The sequence below is a fragment of the Gopherus flavomarginatus genome, chromosome 10 (genome assembly GCF_025201925.1).
Source record: "Gopherus flavomarginatus isolate rGopFla2 chromosome 10, rGopFla2.mat.asm, whole genome shotgun sequence".
In the NCBI taxonomy this organism is placed as follows: domain Eukaryota; kingdom Metazoa; phylum Chordata; order Testudines; family Testudinidae; genus Gopherus; species Gopherus flavomarginatus.
This window is the reverse complement of record NC_066626.1, coordinates 62,023,844-62,049,045: the sequence shown is the minus strand read 5'-3', so window position 1 is coordinate 62,049,045 and position 25,202 is coordinate 62,023,844. Positions and strand designations below refer to the sequence as shown.

At 40.5% G+C, this 25,202-nt stretch overlaps 2 protein-coding genes across 2 annotated transcripts in view; both read right to left on the bottom strand.

Moving 5' to 3' along the window:
* The window catches only part of LOC127058877 (zinc finger and SCAN domain-containing protein 29-like), a 394,206-nt gene extending 387,716 nt beyond the window's left edge, over positions 1 to 6,490 (bottom strand). The window contains exon 1 of the mRNA XM_050969321.1: positions 5,576 to 6,490. Within this exon, the coding sequence (XP_050825278.1) occupies positions 5,576 to 6,224 (649 nt within the window). The 5' untranslated portion in view covers positions 6,225 to 6,490. The remainder of the gene's footprint in view (positions 1 to 5,575) is intronic.
* A 9,129-nt stretch (positions 6,491 to 15,619) lies between these two features.
* The window catches only part of LOC127030228 (von Willebrand factor D and EGF domain-containing protein-like), a 157,747-nt gene continuing 148,164 nt past the window's right edge, over positions 15,620 to 25,202 (bottom strand). Inside the window, exons 21-23 of the mRNA XM_050916328.1 lie at positions 24,498 to 24,593; positions 23,136 to 23,231; positions 15,620 to 15,747 (exon numbers count right to left, since the gene is read on the bottom strand). Coding sequence (XP_050772285.1) covers positions 15,620 to 15,747; positions 23,136 to 23,231; positions 24,498 to 24,593 — 320 coding nt within the window. The remainder of the gene's footprint in view (positions 15,748 to 23,135; positions 23,232 to 24,497; positions 24,594 to 25,202) is intronic.

Here is a 25,202-nt window from a genome sequence, read left to right as displayed (position 1 = left end):
CTAGGTAACAAGATGGAGGAACTGGAGTTACTCGTGCAGGAAGTGAAGCCGGATATTATAGGGATTACCGAAACCTGGTGGAATAGTACTCATGACTGGAGCACGGGTATTGAAGGCTATGTGCTGTTCAGAAAAGACAGGAAGAAAGGCAAAGGTGGGGGAGTAGCCTTGTACATCAATGATGAAATTAAATGTAGCGAAATAAGATGCGATGGAATGGATAAGACAGAGTCCGTCTGGGCAAAAATCACGCTGGGTAAAAAAGCAACTAGAGCTTCCCCTGAGATAGTGCTTGGGGTGTGCTACAGACCGCCGGGATCGGATTGGGATATGGATAGAGACCTCTTTAATGTCTTTAATGAAGTAAACACAAAGGGGAAATGTGTGATTATGGGGGATTTCAACTTCCCGGATATAGACTGGAGGACGAGTACTTGCACGAATAATAGGGGTCAGATTTTTCTGGATGTGATAGCGGATGGATTTCTTCATCAAGTAGTTGAAGCACCTACAAGAGGGGATGCCATTTTAGACTTGGTGTTGGTGAGCAGTGAGGACCTCGTAGAAGAAATGGTGGTAGGGGACAACCTTGGTTCGAGTGATCATGAGCTGATTCAGTTCAAACTAGATGGAAGGATAAACAAATGTAGATCTGCGATTAGGGTTTTTGACTTCTCCAGGGCTAATTTTAAAGAGTTAAGGAAATTAGTTAGGGAAGTGGACTGGATGGAGGAATTAGTGGATTTAAATGTGGAGGAGGCCTGGAATTTCTTTAAGTCACAGCTGCGGAGACTGTCGGAAGCCTGCATCCCGAGAGAGGGGAAAAGAACCATGGGCAGGAGTTGTAGGCCAAACTGGATGAGCAAGCAACTCAGAGAGGGGATTAGACAAAAGCAGAAAGCTTACAGGGAGTGGAAGGAAGGCAGGATCAGTAAAGAAAGCTACCTTGCTGAGGTCAGAACATGTAGGGATAAAGTGAGGAAGGCTAAAAGCCGCATTGAACTGGAACTTGCAAAGGGAATCAAAACCAATAGTAAAAGGTTCTACAGCCACATAAATAAGAAGAAAACAAAGAAAGAAGTGGGGCCGCTATACACTGAGGATGGAATGGAGGTTAAGGATAACCTAGGCATAGCCCAACATCTAAACAAGTACTTTGCCTCGGTTTTTAATAAGACTAGTGAGGAACCTTGCGATGATGGAGGGATGATAAACGGGAATGTGGATATGGAAGTGGATATTACTGCAACTGAGGTAGAGGCCGTACTTGAACAGCTCGATGGGACAAAGTCGGAGGGCCCGGACAATCTCCACCCGAGGATATTAAAGGAACTGGCGCGTGAAATTGCGAGCCCGTTAGCGAGAATTTTTAAGCAATCGATAAACTTGGGGGTTGTGCCGTATGACTGGAGGATTGCTAATGTAGTTCCTATTTTTAAGAAAGGGAATAAGAGTGATCCGGGTAATTATAGGCCTGTTAGCTTGACGTCTGTAGTATGTAAGGTCTTCGAAAAAATTTTAAGGGAGAAAGTAGTTAAGGACATAGAGGTCAATGGGAATTGTGACGAATTGCAACACGGATTTACTAAAGGTAGATCGTGCCAAACCAATCTGATCTCCTTCTTTGAGAAGGTGACGGATTACTTAGATAAAGGAAATGCGGTAGATATAATTTACCTAGATTTCAGTAAGGCGTTCGACACGGTTCCGCACACGGAGCTGTTAGTTAAATTGGAAAAGCTGGGAGTGAATATGAAAGTTGTAAGGTGGATAAGGAACTGGTTAAAGGGGAGACTCCAGAGGGTCGTATTGAAAGGTGAACTGTCGGACTGGAAGGAGGTCACCAGTGGAGTCCCTCAAGGATCGGTTTTGGGACCGATCTTATTTAACCTTTTTATTACTGACCTTGGCACAAAGAGCGGGAATGTGCTAATAAAGTTTGCGGATGACACGAAGCTGGGGGGTATTGCTAACACGGAGAAGGACAGGGATACTATTCAGGAAGATCTGAACCACCTTGTAAACTGGAGTAATAGAAATAGGATGAAATACAATAGTGAAAAGTGCAAGGTCATGCATTTAGGAATTAATAATAAGAATTTTGGATATACGTTGGGGGCGCATCAGTTGGAAGCGACGGAGGAAGAGAAGGACCTTGGGGTACTGGTTGATAGCAGGATGACTATGAGTCGCCAATGTGATACGGCTGTTAAAAAAGCAAATGCGATTTTGGGATGCATCAGGCGGGGTATTTCCTGCAAGGATAAGGATGTGTTAGTACCGTTGTATACGGCGTTGGTGAGACCCCATCTGGAATACTGTGTGCAGTTCTGGTGTCCCATGTTCAAGAAGGATGAATTCAAACTGGAACAGGTTCAGAGACGGGCTACGAGGATGATCCGAGGAATGGAAAAACTGCCTTATGAAAGGAGACTCAAAGAGCTTGGCTTGTTTAGCCTGGCCAAAAGAAGGCTGAGGGGGGATATGCTCACCCTATATAAATATATCAAGGGGGTTAACGTTAGGGAGGGAGAGGAATTATTTAAGTTTAGTACTAATGTAGCCACGAGGACGAATGGGTATAAACTGGATATTAGGAAGTTTAGACTTGAAATTAGACGAAGGTTTCTGACCATTAGGGGAGTGAAGTTCTGGAATAGCCTTCCGAGGGAAGTAGTAGGGGCAAAAGACTTTCCTGGCTTTAAGACAAAGCTTGATAAGTAAATGGAGGGGATGTTATGATAGGATCGTTAATTTGGGCAATTGATCTTGAATTACCACCAGACAGGTCTGCTCAATGGTCTGCGGGGAGATGTTGCATGCGATGGGTACTGAGTTGCTGCGGAGAATTCCTTCTTGGGTGCTAGCCGGTGACTCTTGCCCACATGCTCAGGGTTTAGCTGATCGCCATATTTGGGGTCGGGAAGGAATTTTCCTCCAGGGCGGATTGGCAGGTGCCCTGGAGGTTTTTCGCCTTCCCCTGCAGCGTGGGGCACGGGTCGCTTGCTGGTGGTGTCTCTAAAGCTTGAGGTCTTCAAACCATTTTTGAGGATTTCAATAACTCGGTTCTGGGATAGGGGTTGTTATAAAATTGGATGGGTGGGGTTCTGTGGCCTGCCTTGTGCAGGAGGTCAGACTAGATGATCAGATTGGTCCCTTCTGACCTATGAGTCTATGAGTCTATGAGTCTAACTGTGGAGGGGCAATAGATGGGACGCATATTCCTATTCTGTCACCACCCCACCTGGCATCAGAGTACGTTAATCGCAAGGGGTATTTCTCCGTGGTTCTGCAAGCGCTTGTGGATCACCGTGGGCGTTTCACTGACATTTACTCAGGATGGCCTGGAAAGGTGCACGATGCATGCATCTTTCGGAACCGTTCCCTGTTCAGGAGGCTGAGGGCCGGGACTTTTTTCCCAGACCGCAAGATCACAGTAGGGGACGTCGAAATGCCCACTGTGATCCTTGGAGACCCCGCTTACCCCTTAAGGCCCTGGCTCATGAAACCATATACAGGGAAGCTTGACAGGAGCAAGGACCAGTTCAACTACAGGCTGAGCCGGTGCAGAATGACTGTGGAGTGTGCTTTTGGCCATTTGAAAGCCCGCTGGAGATGTCTTTATGGGAAGCTAGATTTGGGGGAAAGCAGCATCACCGCTGTTATATCCGCGTGCTGTACCCTCCATAATATTTGTGAAGGGAAGGGTGAAAGATTCAGTGAGGAATGGACCTCCGAGGTTCGACGCCTAGAGGATGAGTTTGCTCAGCCAGAGAGCAGGGCTAATAGGGAGGCCCAGGAAAGGGCTTCAAGGATTAGGGATGCTTTAAGGGAGCAATTTGATGCTGAGAGCCAACAGTAATGTTTGATGCATTTGATGTGCTTTGCTTTACCTTGGTGTACAATATTTACCACTTCCAGCAATAATATAACGTAGTGAAAAAGAAAAAAAATCCTTTATTCAACATACAGTACATAAAAGGCAAGGGGGTTGGGGTGGTGGACTGTACATTCACAGGTTTGAATATGTCCTATTTTGATCACTATTCAATGTCTGCTGCACTTCAGGATTACTATGCTGCAGGATAATGGAGGTGGAGTGAACAGGGTAAGAATTATAGTTATCAGGGCTGGTAGGTGATTGTACAGGTGTTGGGGGCAGCTGGGGGTAATAAGGAACTGGCTGCTGGAGAAAGGTGTTTTGTGGAAATACTGGGGAACAAGGAAGAGGGCTTTGGGAGGGCTGTGGGTGACAACGGTACATATTTGTCTGCATGGCTACGAGAGACTCGAAAGACTCAGTCTGGCGAGCCAGGAGGCTTATCATCTGCTTTGTGGTTTTTTTGGCAGACAATTCCTTTCTCCTGCTTTCTGTTTGCCTCCATTCATGTACACTCTGTCTCCATTCATACATTTTCTCTCTCCATTCCTGTGTCTTCCTACTTTCTCTGTTGTAGTGACTCATAACAGATTTGATCAATTCCTCTTTTGATTTTCTGGGATTCCGTCTCAAGTTCTGCAACCTACGTGAGGCCGGTGATCCAGCTGCAGTAGTCAAGGTCACTAGAAAAAAGAGAGATAGAACCATGTAACTACATTGTTTATTATCACACAGTGAAGGACTTTTTAGACTTTTGGTAGCATCCTTCTCACATACCTCACATAACACAGAGAGGGCAGGGAAGCTAAGTCATGGCGAGCAATGGGGTGAGTGGTTTTCCCCCAATTTCCCCTTGGGAGTGGGAATTGACCAATGGGTCACTGGGGTTTATCTGCAATGGGTACAGGAGGTAGCTGGTGCCCTGAAGAGGGGACAGGAAGGTGGTGAGCTGCTTGGGGGGTTGGGCTTTGGTCCGCGTTCACGCCGTCCTGCTGGTGAGGGGGGGGGGGAAAGCACCGCAGTGCTGCATGCCTGCTTGGAGGGGGGGTGGTGAACACCAGAGCGCACCGCGGTGCTGGATGCCTGCTTGGAGGGGGGTGCATAACACCGGAGCACACCGCGTGGCTGGATACGTGCTGGGACGGGGGGTGGTGAACACCGGAGCGCACCGCGGTGCTGGATGCCTGCCTGGAGGGGGGTGCATAACACCGGAGCACACCGCGTGGATGCCTACGTGCTGGGCGGGGGGGGGGGGTTAACAACAGAGCGCCATGGGCTGGGGAAACGCGAACCTGGCGCCCTGCACTCAAGTATCCCTAAATTCTCAACAGGGTTTCCTACTGCCAGACATATCACTGCTGTGTGTTACCTGGGAAGAGAGGGAGGGTCTTCTACAGGAATGTGGATACCGCCCTGGCCCCTATGCATCTTACCTGTGTGCAGCCATGGTCCCCCCACCCCTCGCTGCACAGTGGATCAGACGAGTTAGCCTGACCGGGACAGGGACCATGGTGGCTCTCCCGATCAACTTGAGAAAGCAAATTGCAAACGCTCTTGCTGCAACTTTTCAAGAGATTACCGAGGCAGATTACAGAGACGTGATAGAGCAAATCAATGGGCTATTCCACGTTTAGGCATGCATGCAGGCAGCCATAACCAAAACCCTCCTCTCCCAAAACATAAAAATCTACTTACCCCAAGCACGATCCTCAGTTTCTTCCTCATCATCAACTTCCTGCTGCTGCGACTGGCTAGCCTCCTCCTGGCTTGAGAAGAGCTCCTGGCTGCATGTGTACTGGGACTCCGGGGTGTCTCCCTCCACGCCAGTAGCCTCACTGTCGCCGTCCTCTACAACCTCCCCCACTTCTCCCTGCTCTGAACTCTCCATCGTGCTCCTAGGATTGGCAGTGGGGTCACACCCAAGTATGGCATCCAGCTCCTGGTAAAAACAGCAGGTCGTGGGGGCAGCTCCTGAGCGGCGATTTCCCTCATGAGCTTTGCAGTAAGCACACCTCAGCTCTTTAATTTTGACCCTGCACTGCAACGCATCCCGTTCATGGCCCCTTCTCATCAAGGACTGCGATATCTGCCCATAGGTATCATAATTTCTCCTTCCGGAGCGCAGCTGTGCTTGCACAGCCTCCTCTCCCCAAACATTTATGAGGTCCTGCAGCTCTGCATTGGTCCAGGCTGGGGCTCGTTTGGTGCGTGGAGGCATGGTCGCTGAGTGATTGACTGATTGATTGCACTCCACACCTGGCTGAGCAAACAGGAAGGGGATTTTTAAAATTCCCGGGGCATTTAAAGGAGGGGTCAGGTGAGCCCAGGGCAGTGGAGTTTGCATGATTACCAGAGAGGCTTCTAAGGTATGCTGGGATACCTGCTTATGCCACGGAGGTCAATAAAAACGCTGGTGGGTGTCTACACTTGCTGACCAGCGCTGGATCACCAGCACTGGATCCTCTACACCCGAGGCTCGACCGGGTGTACAGCCAGCACTGCAACCAGGGAGTTGCAGCGCTGGCCGTGCTGTGCAAGTGTGTACACATCCTAAGTTGCAGCGCTGTAACCCCCTCACCAGCGCTGCAACTCTGTAGTGTAGCCAAGGCCTAAATCTAAAATAGCTTTCTGAATAACTTGTGTATAATTAAGCCTCTTTACTTTGGGTTGTGGTATGGCTTAAAGTATTGGCACAGAACCTTTCAATAGGTCATCGGTTTGAAACCAGCCCAAATCTGTACTCATTTTTAATTCATTTGTTAGCTTTCCAATGATCCATGTGGAGAAGGCTTTCAACAGAAAGACCAAGCATTAAATGAGCATGGAGATTGGATTATACCTCTTACCACTATGGATGATCTTGCTAGGACAGTATCAGTGCCCCCCATTGCATAAATAGAGGAATTCTATCTGTAATGTCTCAATATGGCACTTTTCAGGAGCATGAATCAGTTTATTCTAAAATATTCAATGCTGTATCTGAATTCCTAGCACTTTCTGTTGGGAGTAGAATTGTTTATTTCAATACATATTGAATTTCTTAATTCTAAAAAGGCTAAAATATAAATGGTAGGTCATAGTGATACACTTTCTTTCTGATATACCAGCTAGCAGATCATATTTCTACACTAAGATTTTGCTTTATTTTTTTCCCCTATTAAATATTTCTTTTCTCAGAGATTCTGAATTAGTTTCTAAGACAAAAATTGCGTGTGTGAGAGAGAGACTATTTTAAAATTTTATTAAGAATAATGATAGAGACATGGGATAAAGAAGATTAACTCCTCTCTCTTACTGCTGCCTCTCTTCCCCCAAAAATTGGATTTTAATTTTTGTTTAAAAGACTACAATATTGAGAAGTTATAGGGAAACTAGTTAGAGGTCTGAAGTGTTGAAACATCCAGATAAATGGATATAGAGGGATTCAGAGTGAATTTGAACTCCTAATGAAGCACAGTGAAAGATGATTAATGATGAGTAAAAAGCAACTAACTGATGGGTCTACTATTTGTTTTAATTATTCTCACACAAGACAGTTATGAACGATTTATTTTATTTGGACTTTATGTACTGTGGTTTTAAAATGATTTTGAAGTAAGTCTCCACAACATGCAAAGTACTGGAAAGCATCAAGCTGATATGCTAAAAAATAAGTTTATACAGTGCCTGTTCCTGCCTTGCATTACTTATAGTCTAATCTGGACACAGTAAAGCCAGGGATGACAATAAGCACAGAATGGTGTATATATTTGGAATAAGGTTTGGAATAGTAAGATCCTGCATTGGCAGGGAGATGGACTGGAGGGTTGAGCGACTTAGCTACCTATCTGGCCTGGGAGTCTGGAAGCCCTTGGGTCCCTGGCAGTCTGCAGGGCTGTGCTGCTCCTGAACCATATACCCTGGAAGCTAAGGCAGCTGTGATATTGAAATGCTTCTTGTCAGTTTCATGGCTGCTGTTCAGTGGTGACTGGCAGTGAAATTGATAAGAATCATGAGAGTTTCAGTCAACTGGTGTTCTGGGGAGCATATTTCCTTTCAGAAACACCATGTGTCAATGATTTTGAAATGGTAAAATGTATAGACTGTTGCGCTGAGCTGACGTATAGATTACCGATGGTTTAGTGGTAAAAGAGCTAGTTAATGAACTGGGTGGACTGTGCTACTACCAGCAATTGTATGTGCTTCATGATTCTGCACAAGCTGCTGCTGGAGATGCAAAGATGTTCTCTCTTCTGCTAACTGCTCAGTTTCTACTATTCTGAAGATAAATGAAGATGTACATGGTTTTAAGTAGCCTCTTCTAAAAATGCATTGAGATGCACTGAGGCATTGTAATCTGTTTTAGGCTGCCAAATCCAATCTTGGCAAGGACTTTCAGTTCATTAGCACTGTCTCTCATAGGTATTATGGAGGCAAGGTAATGGAAATCCTTCTCTTATTGATTAGGGCGATAGTTGAAAAAAAGGCGTAATTGCCACCCTCAATTTAATCTTGTAGATACCCTCTGGTGCCAACATTCTGCCTTAGTATTAATGTCTTCCTGGAACTGTTGAAGTGAACTCTCACATTTTAATCTGAGATTAGCAACACCTAACTATGAACCTAGCTCACCATGGAGCTAAGATTCTCCCCACCATGCCAACTTTTTTAATAATTCCATTAATGGTGCAGACTGTTAGTGAGTCTAACATCATTATTCATCTGTCTGTCTAATAGAAAACTTTTAATGCTCATGTCAGTTTGTTTGTCTTTTGCATTTCCCATACAAAACTGTTTACATCAGTAGTTCATAATAACTGAATACAAATATTGTAAAAAGGTAAGGAATAGAAGACAATTTATTTGAAAAAATGAGTATGGGTATGTTTAAATGCACTTGTTTATATACAATAGATGGAGTAGAAACAAACAAATATATGCTACCCCTACGTAACTGGCCAATGGGGGTTAAGGAGAATCTTTCTGCAGGGTGACAATGCCAGCAGCATTTTCAAGTAGGAAACATCTAGTCTGCAATGTTGGAGGACAACACAATCTATATTTTAAATTTTACAAGATTACAGTTGTCTTGTTTTTAATGTAAAAATCCTAAATCAAATCTTCAGTTTTTTATGTAAAATGTCCACAGATCAGATCTATTTACTGCTGCAAGAAAAACAAAGGGATCAAAGGATTTTCTCAGATGAGTACAACCATTGAAGTCGCTATTAGGTGAAGAAGGAAACACCAAAATTTCCATGTACAACTCTGTTAAACACCAAAACCTGTTTGACAGCATACCAAGACTTGAAGAGTGAGTGTGGGTTATCCCAATTTCATCCTCAGAGTTATTGTGCAGTACCCGAGACTGTCCTGGTTAACATTTTGTTAACTATTTTTGCAAGCGAAAATATAGCCTGAGCATCTGTGTCCTTGTTTCTGGCTGTTGCTTCCACCGGTGTTAGTAATATTGGCAGTGCTAAAATAGAGAGAGCTACAGGCAGCTGTTGGCATTTTAACCACTTTGTTGTCTAATTCCATTTGATGGCACAGTGCTGGAGGTATTTTAAAAGGTATTTTAAATATCTTTTAAAGGTATTTAGGTTCCTAGTAGGATTTTCAGTATCTAACTCCTTGGGTGCTTTAGAAAATCCCATTAGCTGCCTATCTGCATCTTTAGGTATCTAAATGCTTCTAAATTAGCAGTGGGTACCTGGAGCCTTATCTATATTAGCACACATACTGCTGAAGGAGCTTCACTGGTGGAGAAAAATTGGGAAATTTTAAGGTTGGGGAGGTGAGTCTAGTGAAGTCTAAAAATCAACATTCCAACATATACTACAAAGTTACTGTCTATTCTGAGTACAGGGGAAAACGAAGTCCAATATCTCAAATAGATGCTGGCACTTTTTTTCAGCAATCATTGAGCAGCTAGCCACTCCTTTGCTTAGCAAGCCCCCAGTTAGCCATGTTTATCTAGGTGATATTACAGTCTGGAGCTGTTCAAGAAAGCAATGCAACACTACTATAACTTCTCCTGTACTCATGTTTATAACATGTTTTCAGTAAAAGCATTCTCTAAATTATTCATTCTTCTCAGAAAAGTGAATAAACAATCTGATTTAAAAATATAAAAAGGAGGTAACTGATTACTTCTAAACTGTAACAACTACAAAATAACACAAAGTAAAGCATCCTTTTCTATAATGATCCACATTTCATTGTAAAATTTGGCTCTTGTAGGAAGCAAGTACTTGAGGTAGTGACACTACAGCTCTAGAAATATGGATTTAAGCATTTTCACACCACATAACTTTGCAAAAGTAAGTAAATCTCTTTGGTGAAAGCTCTGGAATCAATTATTCCTCATCACGACTATGTGAGGCAGGAGGGAGAGCATTAGCAATTTCTTCACACTGCATCTTCAGCCAGGCCAAAAGAAAAATGTGCACAGTGCCAGATTACTAGCATCCAAACGATTGTCTTCATTGTCCTTCTGTTATATCATCTTCATTCTATTGGGATCTGCAAAACAGAAATGAGTATTCATCTGCTTAAGGGACTACGTAAGAAACAGCCTTGTGCATGTAGTGTCACGAAACAAGTTTAATATGAAAATGTCCAAATGATTTGTTGTAGCTGCCTTATTTCCTTCAGAATTTTCTATGTAATTATGGCAAACTCACTATCCACATTTTTCAAAATTTGACCCAAGCAGTGAAAGCGTTTTATTAAGCTTAGTAATACACAAGTAATGAAGAACATGATTCTGAAAGGAATTAAGCAATGAAATGATGAATGGAACTGTTTCCAAAGCATGCACGTAAAGTGATATCATCTAGCCAAGGCTGATTTCTTCTCCATCATGTCAATAGGAAAATAGCTATGTTGCTAAAATGGTTTGGCTTAGGCTCTATTATTTGCAGTGGCACTTGACAGTTATGGAGTTGGAATTCAATTTCTTTCTTCTAAAGCAGGTGTGTCTACAAAACCACTGTGCCATTTCCATATAACGCACGGAGATTGTTGGCTCCTTGCCCATAGGTGTTTCAAGGCACTTATCCCATTTTCACACTGCAGAGCTTGTCAGTGAATAGCATCTTAGTTTAAGTATATTTGAGTGAATATTTTTGACCCCAAAACAAGATAATAGATAATGTGAAAAGCTTTATTTTATGCTAGTGCATACATTCAAGTACTCATTTTGAAAGGGCAGTTTTATGGAAGTCCACGTTACATAGCACATAAAGATTTTGACATTAATTTATTACTCAGGACAGGAGGAAAGATGCTCCTTCATCTTGCTGTATCTCTGTTTGATCACGTTAACCTTGATATTAGCATCATATCCATGTTTGATTCTAAAATACAGTTCCTTAGATTCCAATAGTGATATTAGTTTGCTGTAGTTTGTTTATGAATAGTGCATGGTATGCTTTTTGTTTTAAATTACAGGAAAGATGATTTCCACAAGTGTCTGCTTGAATTTAGGTAGGTTTAGTTGCATAGGTAGTGGGTGGTTAGGGCTAGAGGAGGACTCAGTCTTCCCAAATCTACCAGCCCAGCTCAGCAGGTGAATGCCCCATGTCTGGCATCTCCAGGGCCAGGAAGTAGGTGGGGCAGGAAGAGGGAAGACCCACTTGCATGTGATGCTGTGCCGGGCTCTTACAAGAGCCAATGGGCTGGATAGAGAGCCTGCTTGGCCCAGCCTCATGGAAGAGGAGGCCCTGCTGCCTACTCCTTCCTGAAAACATCCCTGAATTTGTACTGGGAGCTCATATTTGAAGACAGAGGCCCCGTTTTTGCAAATCAAACTCCATAGTAACAGCTATTGCAGGGCAGGCTTGCTCTGCACATGCCAGAGAGTAGAGCTTGACCCTCCATCCCTCTGCCAGACAGAGTGGGCTCCTCTTGCATGTATACCAGCGTAGGAACCTGCCCACTCCACACAAGAGAGCCATTCTCCATAGATATGGGAGCCTGATCACTAGTTGTTTTACTCTGCCTGTCCAAAGAATATTTTCACCCTCGGCCTATCTTTAATTGGAGTGGGATTTAATTCTTGCATGAAGAAATTTCCATAGCTATAGGGAAATACTATTTTACAGGATCTTATAGGATGACTGCATAAAGTGAGATATTAAAAAATAAATCCAGGTGGAATATTTAAGTCTAACATGCTACAAGGGTCCTATACTCTGTAGGCAAAAATGTCCTTGAAGTTGGAATATTTACTAAGGAGTGCAAAAGTGCTAAGTATTCTTATTACACAACTATCTTTGCAATCACGTCAGAAGCACTTTCGGTGAGATTATGGCAGCTGAAGTCAAAACAGCTCAAATAAGAATGTCAGTAAAATCTGTTTACTTCCGCCAGGTTGAAGTGATTTTTGATAGGTGGCATACACCTGGATTACAATTTCCACATGAGTAGTGCTATACTGGTCCCATATAGACTTTAAGGAAGAAGCAAAGGGAAAGATGCATCCCTTCATTTGTGGAAGAAGTTGGACAGTAGTCCAGGGATGGAATAGAATTAACCCTTTTGAAAATTATCTATCTTCCTAAATGTAAATTTTAAAAGAGAATTCTTTCAGTCTTCCTCACACTCCAGTCCTTCACAAGCTTTCACTTTCCTCTCAACAGCATATTTCTTCAGATAGTCTTCAGCATATACTTTATGTATGCAATAACATGATGAGGTTGCTATAGTAACTTGTTTTTAAATAGCAGGCTAATTACTCTTACAAATTCCCTTGTAACTGACTAGCATATAGTCTAGTACATACAGTATATTTGTAATAGAATAGCACACACATTAAACTTTTCTTTTTTCACATATATTGCTTTCTTTTTATGTCGAGTATTTTTGAATATTTCATTTAAAAAAAACCTTTACTTTATCCCTTTTCTTGTTTGTATGCTCCAACAGGTGTATAATGCAGAGTTACTCAGTTACAAGCATCAAAAGTGGGGTCTATCTATCCAGCTATCTTTCTATTCTAAACTGAAAAAAAATATTGATATTCAGTACGTTTTTCACTGACTCCCACAAAGTAGTTTAAAATACTAAACTTGTTCTATTGTATTTTCAGGATTGTACTGAAATCGATAGCATATTTAATCTTTGGAATAATATTCACTGGATTCATTCTTAGAGAATAAATGGCCAGTTGCTATTCATATAGATTTACAGGTGAAGTCAAGTATTAAGCAATATTTGACTCCAGGCTTGTCTTTTCAATTATCATTATTTTCTGCAGTGGGCCAGAATACTGAGCATCTAAGTCCCTTTTATAATAAATGTATAGACATTTGGGACATGCGGGTACAAATTAATATAAAAACATTAGTAGAAGGTAACTGGAAACTGCAGTATGACTAGATAGTTCCCAGTGTGGAGTCATGTACCATTTATAGCCAAATAGAATTTAGCTTTTGTTGATTGGTTATGTACCTATTTAAAAAAAACATGAGGGGGAGGATTTGGAAGCCAATAGGTATACTACAAATAGGGCATCTGACACAGCTAGTGTAAGCTATTTTTCAGAAAAACTTTCATATGTAACAATGTACGATTGGCTAGGGATTACTTTTGTTTCACCATTACTCTTATGTTTTGCTAAAGTGTGGTGCTAACTGCAAGGATCTCTACTTTGATTATTTTGTTGGGATCACCTCTGCTACCCATAATCAAGTATATCCCAATGGCTGCTTTGATTTTTAAAAGCTAGCAGGAACACTTGTGGTCATGCTAAATTATCTGCATTGACTATTTGCATGATTCAAATTGAAAATATACAAAAAGGTATAAGTGATGATTGTGCTAGCAAATTCATTATTCCTTCAGGAATGCTTTTGGTAAGTTGCTTTTAACAGAACTCCAAAACAAAGTAAACCAAAAATGCAGGAGAAATGAATTGCAATTCACTTGGCAACATATGCTAAATTTCATGAAGTGTAGATGATTCTTTAGGAATGGGGACAGCACAAGAGGGAGCTGTAGCTAAGAATACCATGGAGAAAGAGAACACAGTGTGGTCTGAGAAATGTAGACTATCTTAGTCTTCCAAATGGACTGTCTAAATAAGAGTCTCCTAAGATTCCTTTTTGCTTGTAAAGGAGAATCTCTGACCAATTATTCTACAGAGATGTCTCTCCTCTGGCACCCTATCTCTATCTTCAAGACAGCTTCTGACCCAGGCTCTGGAAAAGAACTACTAAAATGTAGCATTTATTCTAACCTTTTGAGAGACTACTTCTAATGGACAATCAGACTGGCAATTAGTTTTAAGTGAGGGAAGTCAATCTTCTAAACTGACTGCCTAGTGATTTACCTGACATTTCTTATTCATTCTCCTGTACTAGGCACAAAGAGAGAGAGGCAGAGATTCAGTTAGATGTAGCAAAAGTGAAAAATCGGGATGGGGGGGTAATAAGAGCCTATATAAGAAAAAGACCCCAAAATCAGGACTGTCCCTATAAAATCGGTACATCTGGTCACCCTAGTTAGATGTAGATGTGTAATTACCAGGAGCATCCTCGCACAGCTAGTGCTGTGTGAAGAGGCTGTCCAGTAGCAATTTAATCAGGATTTTGTGACAGATGTTATATGGCATCACTATTGTATTGTTTCTGTTATCCAAAAGTCCATAATGAAAATGTAGCAAAGCACAAGGCTCTGTATACTTGTTTGCAACATTTCGTCCCTCCTATGCTAATAAACAAGTTTATTACTAACAATTCTAAAAAAGCTGGATATTGGAGGAAAGGATCTATTTGGGTTTTGACTATTTTGGTTTCCTGACATATGCTCTGAAACCAGACTCCAATGAACCAGGCATTATTAGCACTGGCTTTAGGATGCTGGGCTGTAATGAGGCTATTCAATAATAAAGGTGAGGAAATGCCACCTAAGCCACTTTCATTTACAACATTTCTATCTTCTGACCAGAATAATGCATCGTTACAGTGCAACAATTGGCAGAGAAATTGGTGGTTTTTGTCTTCCTCTGCAGCATGGGGCACTGGTCACTTGCAGGTTTAAATTAAGGTAAATGATGATGGATTCTCTTTACCTTGAAGTCTTTAAACCATGATTGGAAGACCTCAGTAACTCAGCCAGAGGTTGGAGTCTATTACAGGAGTGGATGGGTGAGGTTCTGTGGCCTGCTGTGTTCAGGAGGTCAGACTAGATAATCATGATAGTCCCTTCTAATCTTAAAGTCTATGAGTCTAATTATATATTCTTGGAGAATGGATCAAGAAACTCTCAAATTTAAAAAGGGGTATGTGTGTGTCTCCTTTTTTGGGTTCTCCTGCATTGAGGATCCCTATAAGGCTAAGGTATTGTAAACATGTACAGTATGGAAACAATTATAGTAGCTTCTCTTTCTTCTCACACTTACTTATTGTGCTGTGGTTCACTCAGGAAAAATGCATGAAGAATATTTTATTATTCTTGACTATGATTTGCAACAAAGTTCCACTTTGTTTGTGAAGTGGCATATCGTACTGGATGTTCATGAACTATAGTGATGTTCTGAAACAAACCTGATAATCCTGGTTTGATATACCAAAAAGGGCATCTCTTGCTGTGCTAACATAAATCCATTAGAATATAAACACATACATACAATTGACAGAAAAGTCAAAGTGGGTTATGAAATAAAAGCATTTTAGAAAATGCCCAGCATATTCTCCTTAAACCACAACTGACCAGTTTAATAGATTTTATGTACCTAGAAAATTACAATGAACCTTATTCAGTATTTTTGAATTTGCATGTTACCTTCTTTCTACAGGTTAAACCAGTATATCCACTTCTACAGGCACATACATTTGGTCTTATAGACCTGCTTCCAAATAGACACTTCTTCTCACACAGAGCTACAAATACAATAAAAGATCAAGTTAGTTAAAAATACCCTTGTCATAAGAATCATAATTAGATTAGGAATACTCTGGCTATTCTTCCCCCCCCCCCCCCAACTCCAGGTTGTGACAAAGTGAATTTTGATCCAACTTCTCAATTCTGGTGGGAGGAAGGGGGGATTTCTAAATGTTTTCTGGGATTAAGAATTCTTTATCACAGGATTTTTCACATTTATTTTCTTTTATTTTCTCATCTTTTTCTCCTAATCCTACGGTAATGATGGGGGAAGAGCCAAGGGAACAATCATTACAGCACAGTGGGGCAATGGATAAATGTAAGACCTAATTTTCAAATCCAGAATACATTGCAGACAGTGATGGTTGGGGTCAAATTTGTGCCAAAAATGATTTTTCTCTTCTTCCAATAGAAGGAAAAATTGCAGCTTTAACATTCTTCCATCTCAACTCAAAAAAGGATCTTTTTAAATATACAATCCCAAAGACTAGGATATCACAAGGGGAAAAACAACAAGATTGTACAATTTAGCGAAGTACATACTGTATAATTTTGGCAACCAGGACTTAAGGACAAATTTTCTGCTCTTGCTGAAACAACTACTTGCAACCCATTCTAAGTTTAAAACAAGTCAAATTAGAAAAGCGTTGTTGGTACTAAGTTTAAGTGCACATCACTTCACTCATAGTACAACCTATTTAAATATATTCAGCTAATAAAACAATCTGTTCCTCTTTGTTTAAAGTAAGAATTCCCTGATTTCTAGCCTGTTTCTCATCCTAGTTAGCAGCTTGTGCTCCTATGACATTGTTTTGGCAAGGAAAGAAGAAAACAACCACTTCATAAGGAACCAATCCAAGAAGAAAACACGTCATGTTATTTTAATTAGATCTCAGGAGTTAAACTTTCTATCAAATATTGCCAAAATGTTCTGTCCTAGCACAGCAGTTACTGGGAGTGGAGTTGAATGGCTTTCAAACCAGTCAGACTTGAATCAACTGGTGGATACTTCTAAATGTATTTTCATGGTTCTGTCTGGCAGAAGCCTATGAAAGTCATTAACCACACACTGTCAAACAGAAGCAAAATAAAAATATCCCTCTATCTAGGTTGCAATACCATCCCCTTCATCATAGTAGCTTAGTGAGATAGTCCATTTTTTTTATAGTCAGCTCTCAGAGTTAGTGCACTTTACTATCTCATCCTAACGTTTACAGCACAGGACACTGTGAAAGTCAAGTGTATCTACCTCAGAGTCAAAGAGCAAAGTAAATACTTCTGCAATTCCAACCTGTTATTCTGGAGAGTCTAGTGCCAAGAGTTTTAAAGATTAGTACTTAGAGTTAGGCTCCAAATAGCCATATTTAGACATTCACGTGAGATTTTCAAAAGTGCTGAGCATGTTAAAGCTTTCATGGAAAATTGTTTGGCCTAGGTATACAAATATGCATAAATCAATTTGATTTGTAGGGAATAAAGCTAGTTCAGACCTGAAGCCGCAGCTGAAACAGCTGGAGCTCATGATACCAGATTCTTAGATATAAAATTATATGCACTTGCAAACAATGAGAGTTGTCATAAGCAGCTCAGTGGGGGAGATGGGTAACATTTCTGAATAATGGTTCCTGTCCTTATGCTTTTTTAAACAATGCCTGGAATCTGTTGCCGTCTGTCCATCACTGGAAATAAATTGGCAAATTTACAGCATTGTCACAGCAACTAAAGTGGTTTGAGGGTTGGTGGGTTTGCCTTATAAAGAAAGATTTGTAGAGATTGGCTAAGGCAGGATGTGTGGGGTTGGTGGAACGGCGAAAGAGACATGATGGCAATCTATAGATTTTTAAACCGAAAAATAGAAACACTAAAGGCAAACCCTTACTCTTAAAGTGAAAGCCACACCGTATAGTGTGGTGGGGAATCATCCCTCTTCAAAAGAGAGCAGTGTACATTCACCCTTAGTACCTGCTCTTCGCTATGCCATATGTTACGGTGCATAGCATAAGCACACAGAGACCTGGCCAGGCCCTCAAACCACAGCTAGTATGCCTTTGGGAGTGAAGAGTGTCAGAAGTGGACGTCTGCTCCACAGCCCAGTGCTCCGGGGAGTACAGAGTTGGTATCTTGCCTTGTTCTTACACTAATTAGGGCAAGAGGTTCCTTGCACTCCTTATCCTCTCCCTTTAGTGCGACTCAGTGAGTTTTTGTCTTACACAGGGAGAGAAACTATTTATGGTGTTACTAGGTGTAATGTGATTAGTAACACAGGCTATGGAATAGTGGGGAGTGACAAAACCTCATTACTTGGGATACGTGTAATCAGACTAGACCAGGGGTAGGCAACCTATAGCATGCATGCCAAAGGCGGCACGCAAGCTGATTTTCAGTGGCACTCACACTGCCTGGGTCCTGGCCATCAGTTCGGCGGGCTCTGCATTTTAATTTAATTTTAAATGAAGCTTCTTAAACATTTTAAAAACCTTATTTACTTTACATAAAACAATAGTTTAGCTATACATTATAGACTTATAGAAAGAGACCTTCTAAAAACGTTAAAATGTATTACTGGTACGCAAAACCTTAAATCAGAGTGAATAAATGAAGACTCGTCACACCACTTCTGAAGGGTTGCCGACCCCTGGACTAGACAAAGCACAAGGAAATGTATCCAGTGAACAATTCTACAAGGGCGGGGGCAGGGATTAGATGATCTAGCAGGCCTTTCACTGACTAATTTCTCTGAGTCTCAGATGATGCCAAAAAGGAAAAACTAGAATTTGTTTTTTCTGAAATGGAACTCACCCCACCCTCCACTCCCAACTCCCAGTACCGTGAAAAAGAGGAGCTCAGTTAGCAGGGAAAAAGTTTTTTAGAACATTCAGAAGACAATTGGAATTGAAATCAGAGAGGATAATAGCATAGCTGAAGTCCAAATGAATATTTCATAAATGTATTTAGAAGAGACTCTAAGCCACTAAATACTAAAAATGATACAGGCTATGTCTGCATTATCCTGTACAGACTCAGCAAGGAAAGTCGTTTAATAAGACAAGCTTATGTTAAAATTATAATCAATAAATGCCCACTGCAATAAGGGATTTATCCCTGAGTGTTAAAAGAACGTAGCTGTAATTTGTATGCAAATGACAATCTTTGAGAATTTTTTTTTATTTTTTTAAGGACTGAAATGGTTACAGAGAAAATCTGGAGGCGAGCATGCCTGAGACACTATTCAGAGAAAGGGAAAGAACAAGAATGCTCAGGAAATTATAAGGCTATCAGCTTGACACTTATAACATGCAAATAAAGAGAAGATATGCTGAAGGGCAAATGAGACACCAGTGTGTGTTCAATAATTTTAGAACTGCAGATAACCAGCATGAATTTTAACAATGAGGATCCTTCATGAGTGTAACCTTCTACTTTATAATTATTGGAATTATACCCCAATCCTACAATCTGATCCACTCTGACAGACTGTTATGCCTATGTGGAACTCCACTGACTTCCTTAGGGTTCCATTTGGGCGTATATTTGCAAGAGCAGGTTAAATTATAGGATTTGAGTCTTTGTTGTTTTGGTTTGATGATCCCATAATGGCTTGAAGAGAGGGATGTGTGTTTGCACACACATGCACAAAGGAGAGTGCAGGGAGGAACCAGGTAGAGGGAGGTTAGTAGGGGGGCCTCAAATTTAAACAAAATTGGTAGGAAATTGCTACCATGGAAACTGCCACATCCTCAGTGATGTGTTTATATATTTTTTAAAGTTTGTTATAGAATTTTTAGAACCTTTGCACTGGTGTAATCAAAAGTCAGGGGAAGGAGACAGATACAAAATATTTCAGGGTGGATTCAGCCTTAACTATAAATAATATTTCACTCTTTTGTAAGATCATTTCCCTGCATTTGCAATAAGGTGTGAAATCTGACCATTAATCTCTCATACCATCAAGATCATACTGTATATGCGGGGCAATGTGTAAACCACCATAGACCTTATTTGCTGGAGTGAAAAAACTACTTTATTGATCCTTCCTCAGAAGCTATTCTCTTCAGTTACAGATGAGTGGGGAAGTACACTGGTCTGCCAACCAACCTCTTTATTTAAAGCCTAGTAGAATGGGGCTATTGTACTCTGTCCATGACTATTTAAACAATGTCTCCTAAATGTTCTCATCCCAGGCTTTATCCTTGTTAGTTTTGAAAATATGCTGATAGTCGCTGACAGGTGGAAGGAAGCTGCTAGCACACTGGTCACAGAAGTCTGATTCTGAGTTTAACACACTACAGCATCAAAAGTTCCTAAATTCTTTTCTATTAATTGCACAAGTAGCAAAGGAAGGTTTCTTTGTATCCCAGCATCTCAAAAGTGGCAATCAGTCCAACTGTTCCATGTGATGTACAACCTGATTAATCTGTGAGGTTTACATCTGGTGGCAGAGTCAAGTGTTGCTCTCAGTGAAGCATTTTCAATATACTTTGCAGAGAAGAATCATTCATATTTACACTGAGCTACTAATCTTCAATGCAGAAGAACTGAGACTGGGGAGGATAAACACAGAACCTCATCAGTTGCGTTTCAGCTAGTGGTGCTTATTGAAATGCTGGAGGAACTTTGAGGTGCAGCTTGTAATATAGATCCATGTTCACCTTGTCAGGCAAAAGCCAGCAGGGAGATTTTGTGTCGTCATAATTTTTAATTATTTAAAGTAACTATTAGCCCCAAAGCTGAAGAACTCCATATCTTAAATGTTGAGTTTGAGGAAACTGAGAGCTCCATAGCATGGTAGCTACATCTGGATCCTAAAGCTGTCCTTGACCACAGTCGATTTGGGTTTAGGCCTCTCTGAGATACAGACACCACACTGGCCATGTTGGTCAGTGATTTATTTCCAGTGATAGAGTAAAATCAGATGGCCTTGGTGGTTCTTCTAGATTTGTCAGCTGCCGTTCACTACCATTGACCATGAAGGGTTGTTAGTTACTAGGTGGAGTTGTCGTGGAGTGGAGTCATTCTTTCTGAGAAATCCCAGAGGATAACTGCTCATTGAAGGCTCCCTATCATATGTGAGGTTCTATGATGTCATTCCCTCTGGTACCACAGGTGGATGAGGTCATTAGGTTTATGGAGAAATATGGGCTATAGTTCTTCTGTATATAGATGACTTCTGGCTTTGTATTTTCATCTCTGGGGGTGGCAGACTGACTTACTCAATGCTGAATTCAGACTGAAGTTTAGCTGGTCAATCCAAGAAATTAAATTTATGTCCAGTGGAATAAAGGTAAAACAAACATGCTAATGGTTGCCGCAAAAAATGATCTGAATTGTGACTTGGGGAGTGGAAATTGTCTTTCATAAAGCTGAAATTGTTTGGAAACATGTAGTGATATTAACTTACAAAAATGTGCTCTTGTATGTCTGCTGGCTACTAACTATCTTACAGTACACTGTGAAAAGGTTACTCTGACTTTTAAGGCTGTGGGTGAAAATCTGTGCTTGCTTACAGTGGTGCAAGTACGGAGTGGATCCATTGAAAATTTGCTATCAATAAGAGCAGGATTTAACCCTGTGTGTCTAAGCAGAAAAGTATACAGGTTCTCCAAGGGTGAAGCAGGCCATTTAGAAAGCTTGCAGGTTTGAGTTTGAAAGGCTTGATCAAAACAGTTCTGTGTCGGAGAGGCTATAGAGAGCCAAATGCATCCTTGATACTATTTAATTAGTTTCAACAGAGTTGTACCACAGATGGATTTGGCCTAGCATATGTGTGGGCTGATTGGTGATAGGGAGCAGGCTAGAGTAACACTAATGTAATAACAAAGGATTGAGTGGTAACCTGTGACTGGACCCAGACCACAGTACCACCATCACTAAACTGCCTGTTAGTGCCAGCAGCCACCAGAGTGGGCAGTCGTATAGGTGAGCTGCCTCAGGAAGCTCATAACACTTGGGCATGTACATAATTTTGTACAGACTCCTGGATATTCGTGAAGAAAACTGTGTTCAAAATGCAAAAATCCAGATGTACTTTATTGGGTTATTTCCATGGGAAAAACTTTTTTTTATACTTAACATCTGTAAGGAATATGACTTATGGTTCCTCTGCCTCGTCTTTGCTGCACCACTGAATATTCAGAGCAACACTCTAAGACCCAAACATCTGCTCTCCCACTATAGTCTTTTCTTTTTTAAATAGCAAAATTCCATACTCAGTGATTATTCAGATTTGCTGTGAGACCTAGAAGTTTCAGCCAGTTGTTTTTGGACAAAAAGCTGATTAAATTGTCCAGTGCAGTGAGAACACTGGAAGAAATAGTAAAAACAGAGTGAATGTCAAACAAACAGGTTTGGCACTGCCTTCAAAAGGCCTGACTAAATAAACAGAAATGCTCCTAGACTCTGCAACATAGATACCCGTGTAAAGCAGCAGAAACTGCTACAAATATTGAGTCTTGATAGTCTTTCCAAGTGAAGAATCTGTCTTTGGTGGTGGTAATGGGGGGAGGGATGAACTGAACTAGGTATGAGCCATTGACTAGTAAATAATTTAAAACAATAAAAAATGTGAACTAATATGTTTGTCTCAGAGACAATTATGGAACTGATGAGATGTAACTGGGGCAGAAAGATTGCAAGACATAATTATGCACTACCCGTGGAAAAGGAGAGAAGGAGTGAGACTTTACTTATATCCCCAAATGTTTACTGCCTTTCCATTGTGATGTTAGCAACATGCATGAATCCAAGGGACACATTTAAAATAACCAACGTTCTTCCTCTTGTGCCACACTGTTCAGTCCCTCTGCACGTGGAAACACTGCTGGTGTGCTAGTTTGCACAGTGCTGCACTGTTTGCGTTACAAATGTAGTTAAGGGATTGTTTTAAAAGTATTCATGTTGGCATTTTGGAAATGTCAAGATTTTCTTACCTTTTTAAATAGTATCCATTCAAGTAAATGAAGACCTAATTCTATCTCCCCTAATCAGGGCTTATCCACATGGTAAGATAATTCACCCTCCGGTGGGTATGATTTCTAAAGCAACTCGTGTGTTTGTATCATAATTGCACATAGAGTCTGCTGGTGTCCACTACAATAACGCTGTTTCAAACAGTATTATGTTAAAGTGCACTAGAGAACCTCTAATGTGTACCAGAAGTGTCTGCATCAATCAATTAACATGCAACACGTTAGTGCTCTTTAGAAATCACACTTCTGTAGGCTGCATTACCCTGCCATACACACAAGCCCTTAAATTGAGTCAAGTAGTCCCACTGAAAACAATTGTTCTATACATGGAATAAGGGACTACTCACTGCACTGCATACATGGAAAATATATGCAGTTTATAAGGATGGCTATCATAGGGTTTTAATTAAAGAAACACTTATGAGTCTGGCAGAGCATTCCTATCCATCCTTCAGAGCACATACAGACACTGGGGCCTATACATTCTCCACCATTCAGACACTTCTGCAGACAAACCGCTGAAAAGAGCAACATGAAAAGCTGGCAAATGAGAAGATCCATGAATGTACTCACGTGCATGAACTGTTTTAGAGGGTAAGGTGCTGGCAATTGCTTCACATAGTCATTTTCAAAATAGTGGAATCTCAAAGAATGTAATGAGTCTTCTTCACAAGGTAATTAGCACTTTGAATTTCTGTGCTATTACCTCCCTCCAGAGAGAGTTCTCTCAAAGCAAACTAGGACCAAGAACTAGCTCAAGTACCCTGGCACCAACAAATTAAAGTACTCCTTTCTGTATGACATATGGTACACCCATATCAGATGTTATAAATAAATAGGGTGTGATGTAAATGAACATCACGCTCTATTTATTTATAACATCTGATATGGGTGTACCATATATCATAACACAGCTTAAGTGACGTTTGTCATTAAGATTATTTTATATGTATGTGTGTGTGTATATATATAGTATATATAATACATTATGATTCTCTGTGTGTATGTGTATGTATATATGTATACACTGAGAAGAAATGATCAATATTACACTTTAGGAACAGCTCTTAAATTAACATTGTGCTGATTCCCAAGCCTTATCCATCATCAGTACTCCTAGGTTGAAAAAGGCAATACATTAATCCATCTCCCATACAGTGTGTCATCTTGATCTTAAATTTATTCAGCTTATCTGCCAACATCATGATAATGAATAACTATGTAAGAGAAAATATTCCCTGAAACATTTTAAGATAAGGTGATTTTTTTAATTGCATTTTTATGTAAACTGCAGTGAGATGTGGTAGGCTTAGTGTAAGAATACATCAGTCTCAGAATTATGCACTGCAATGCATCTGATGACCTTGAAAGTATATCAGTTTGGAAGGCTTTACTACAGCCTTTAAATAGTCTTGTATTTTGAAATATAGGACATTTCTCTGTAAAATTATAACAAAATATGTGTAGCTTGTATGACCTAAAATCAATACTTCAAGTTTAATACCATAAAAATGAGTTTCCATAAAAATATGCATAACAGACAGCTGCAGGAGATAGAGCCTTAGTTCTCCTCACCTTTCTTTCTTTTTTTTCTTGTAAATATCAAATATTTATGTCATTTTGTATTACCTTTACATAAAACTGTATTTCTTTGTAAAATGCTGAAGTAGCAAAACAAGGTCTATTCACTGTATTGTTTTCTAATATTAAAAATGATGACAATTTATTCTGACTGGCCTATGTACTGCACAATATTGTGTTTGATGGGAGGCAGAGATACTTACGTTTATTACACCGCTTGCCTGTCCAACCAGATGGGCAGTCACAGACATCTGGGCTTACACATTTCCCTCCATTCATGCACAGGGGATCACAGATACCTGCAGTTACATATTAAATAAGGAGCATGGTTGATGGCACATATTCAGACAGACTTTACTTCAGTATTTACATCATTTCATAAGGTTAAGTTGTTGTAATTAAAAACAAAAAGTAATTGGGATGTGAAAGTCTTAAACTCTGGGGCTTGCTATTTTCTATAAATCCTTTTAAATTTACTGAGCTCCATTGTGCAAAAAAACTTTCAAGGAGCCTTCAGTAAGAGTTGCCTCAATGGAGAAATGAGAGAGGCATTAATTACAATGATTTTTGAAAAAGCAAACAAGAAATCTTCTGTGGCAGCTGCAGACAGACCAGCGCCACTTATTACTGTTGATTGCCAAATTCTTGTTAAAGCTTTCACTTCTTGATTGGAAAACATGTTCTCAGACATTCATCTGGTTCAGAAAGGACTTGAAGAAAACAGATTAACTTCAGATAATTTCAGGAAAACTTTTTAGTATTTTATCAATCAAGGCTAAAGACAAGATAAGGCTGTATTCCCATCTGTTTTGAAATATGGGAAAATTGTTGCACAAGTTCAAATATTTAATTTTACCCTAAATGTATGCATGTGATAAAGACACATCTTTATCTTGCCGCCAATCAGG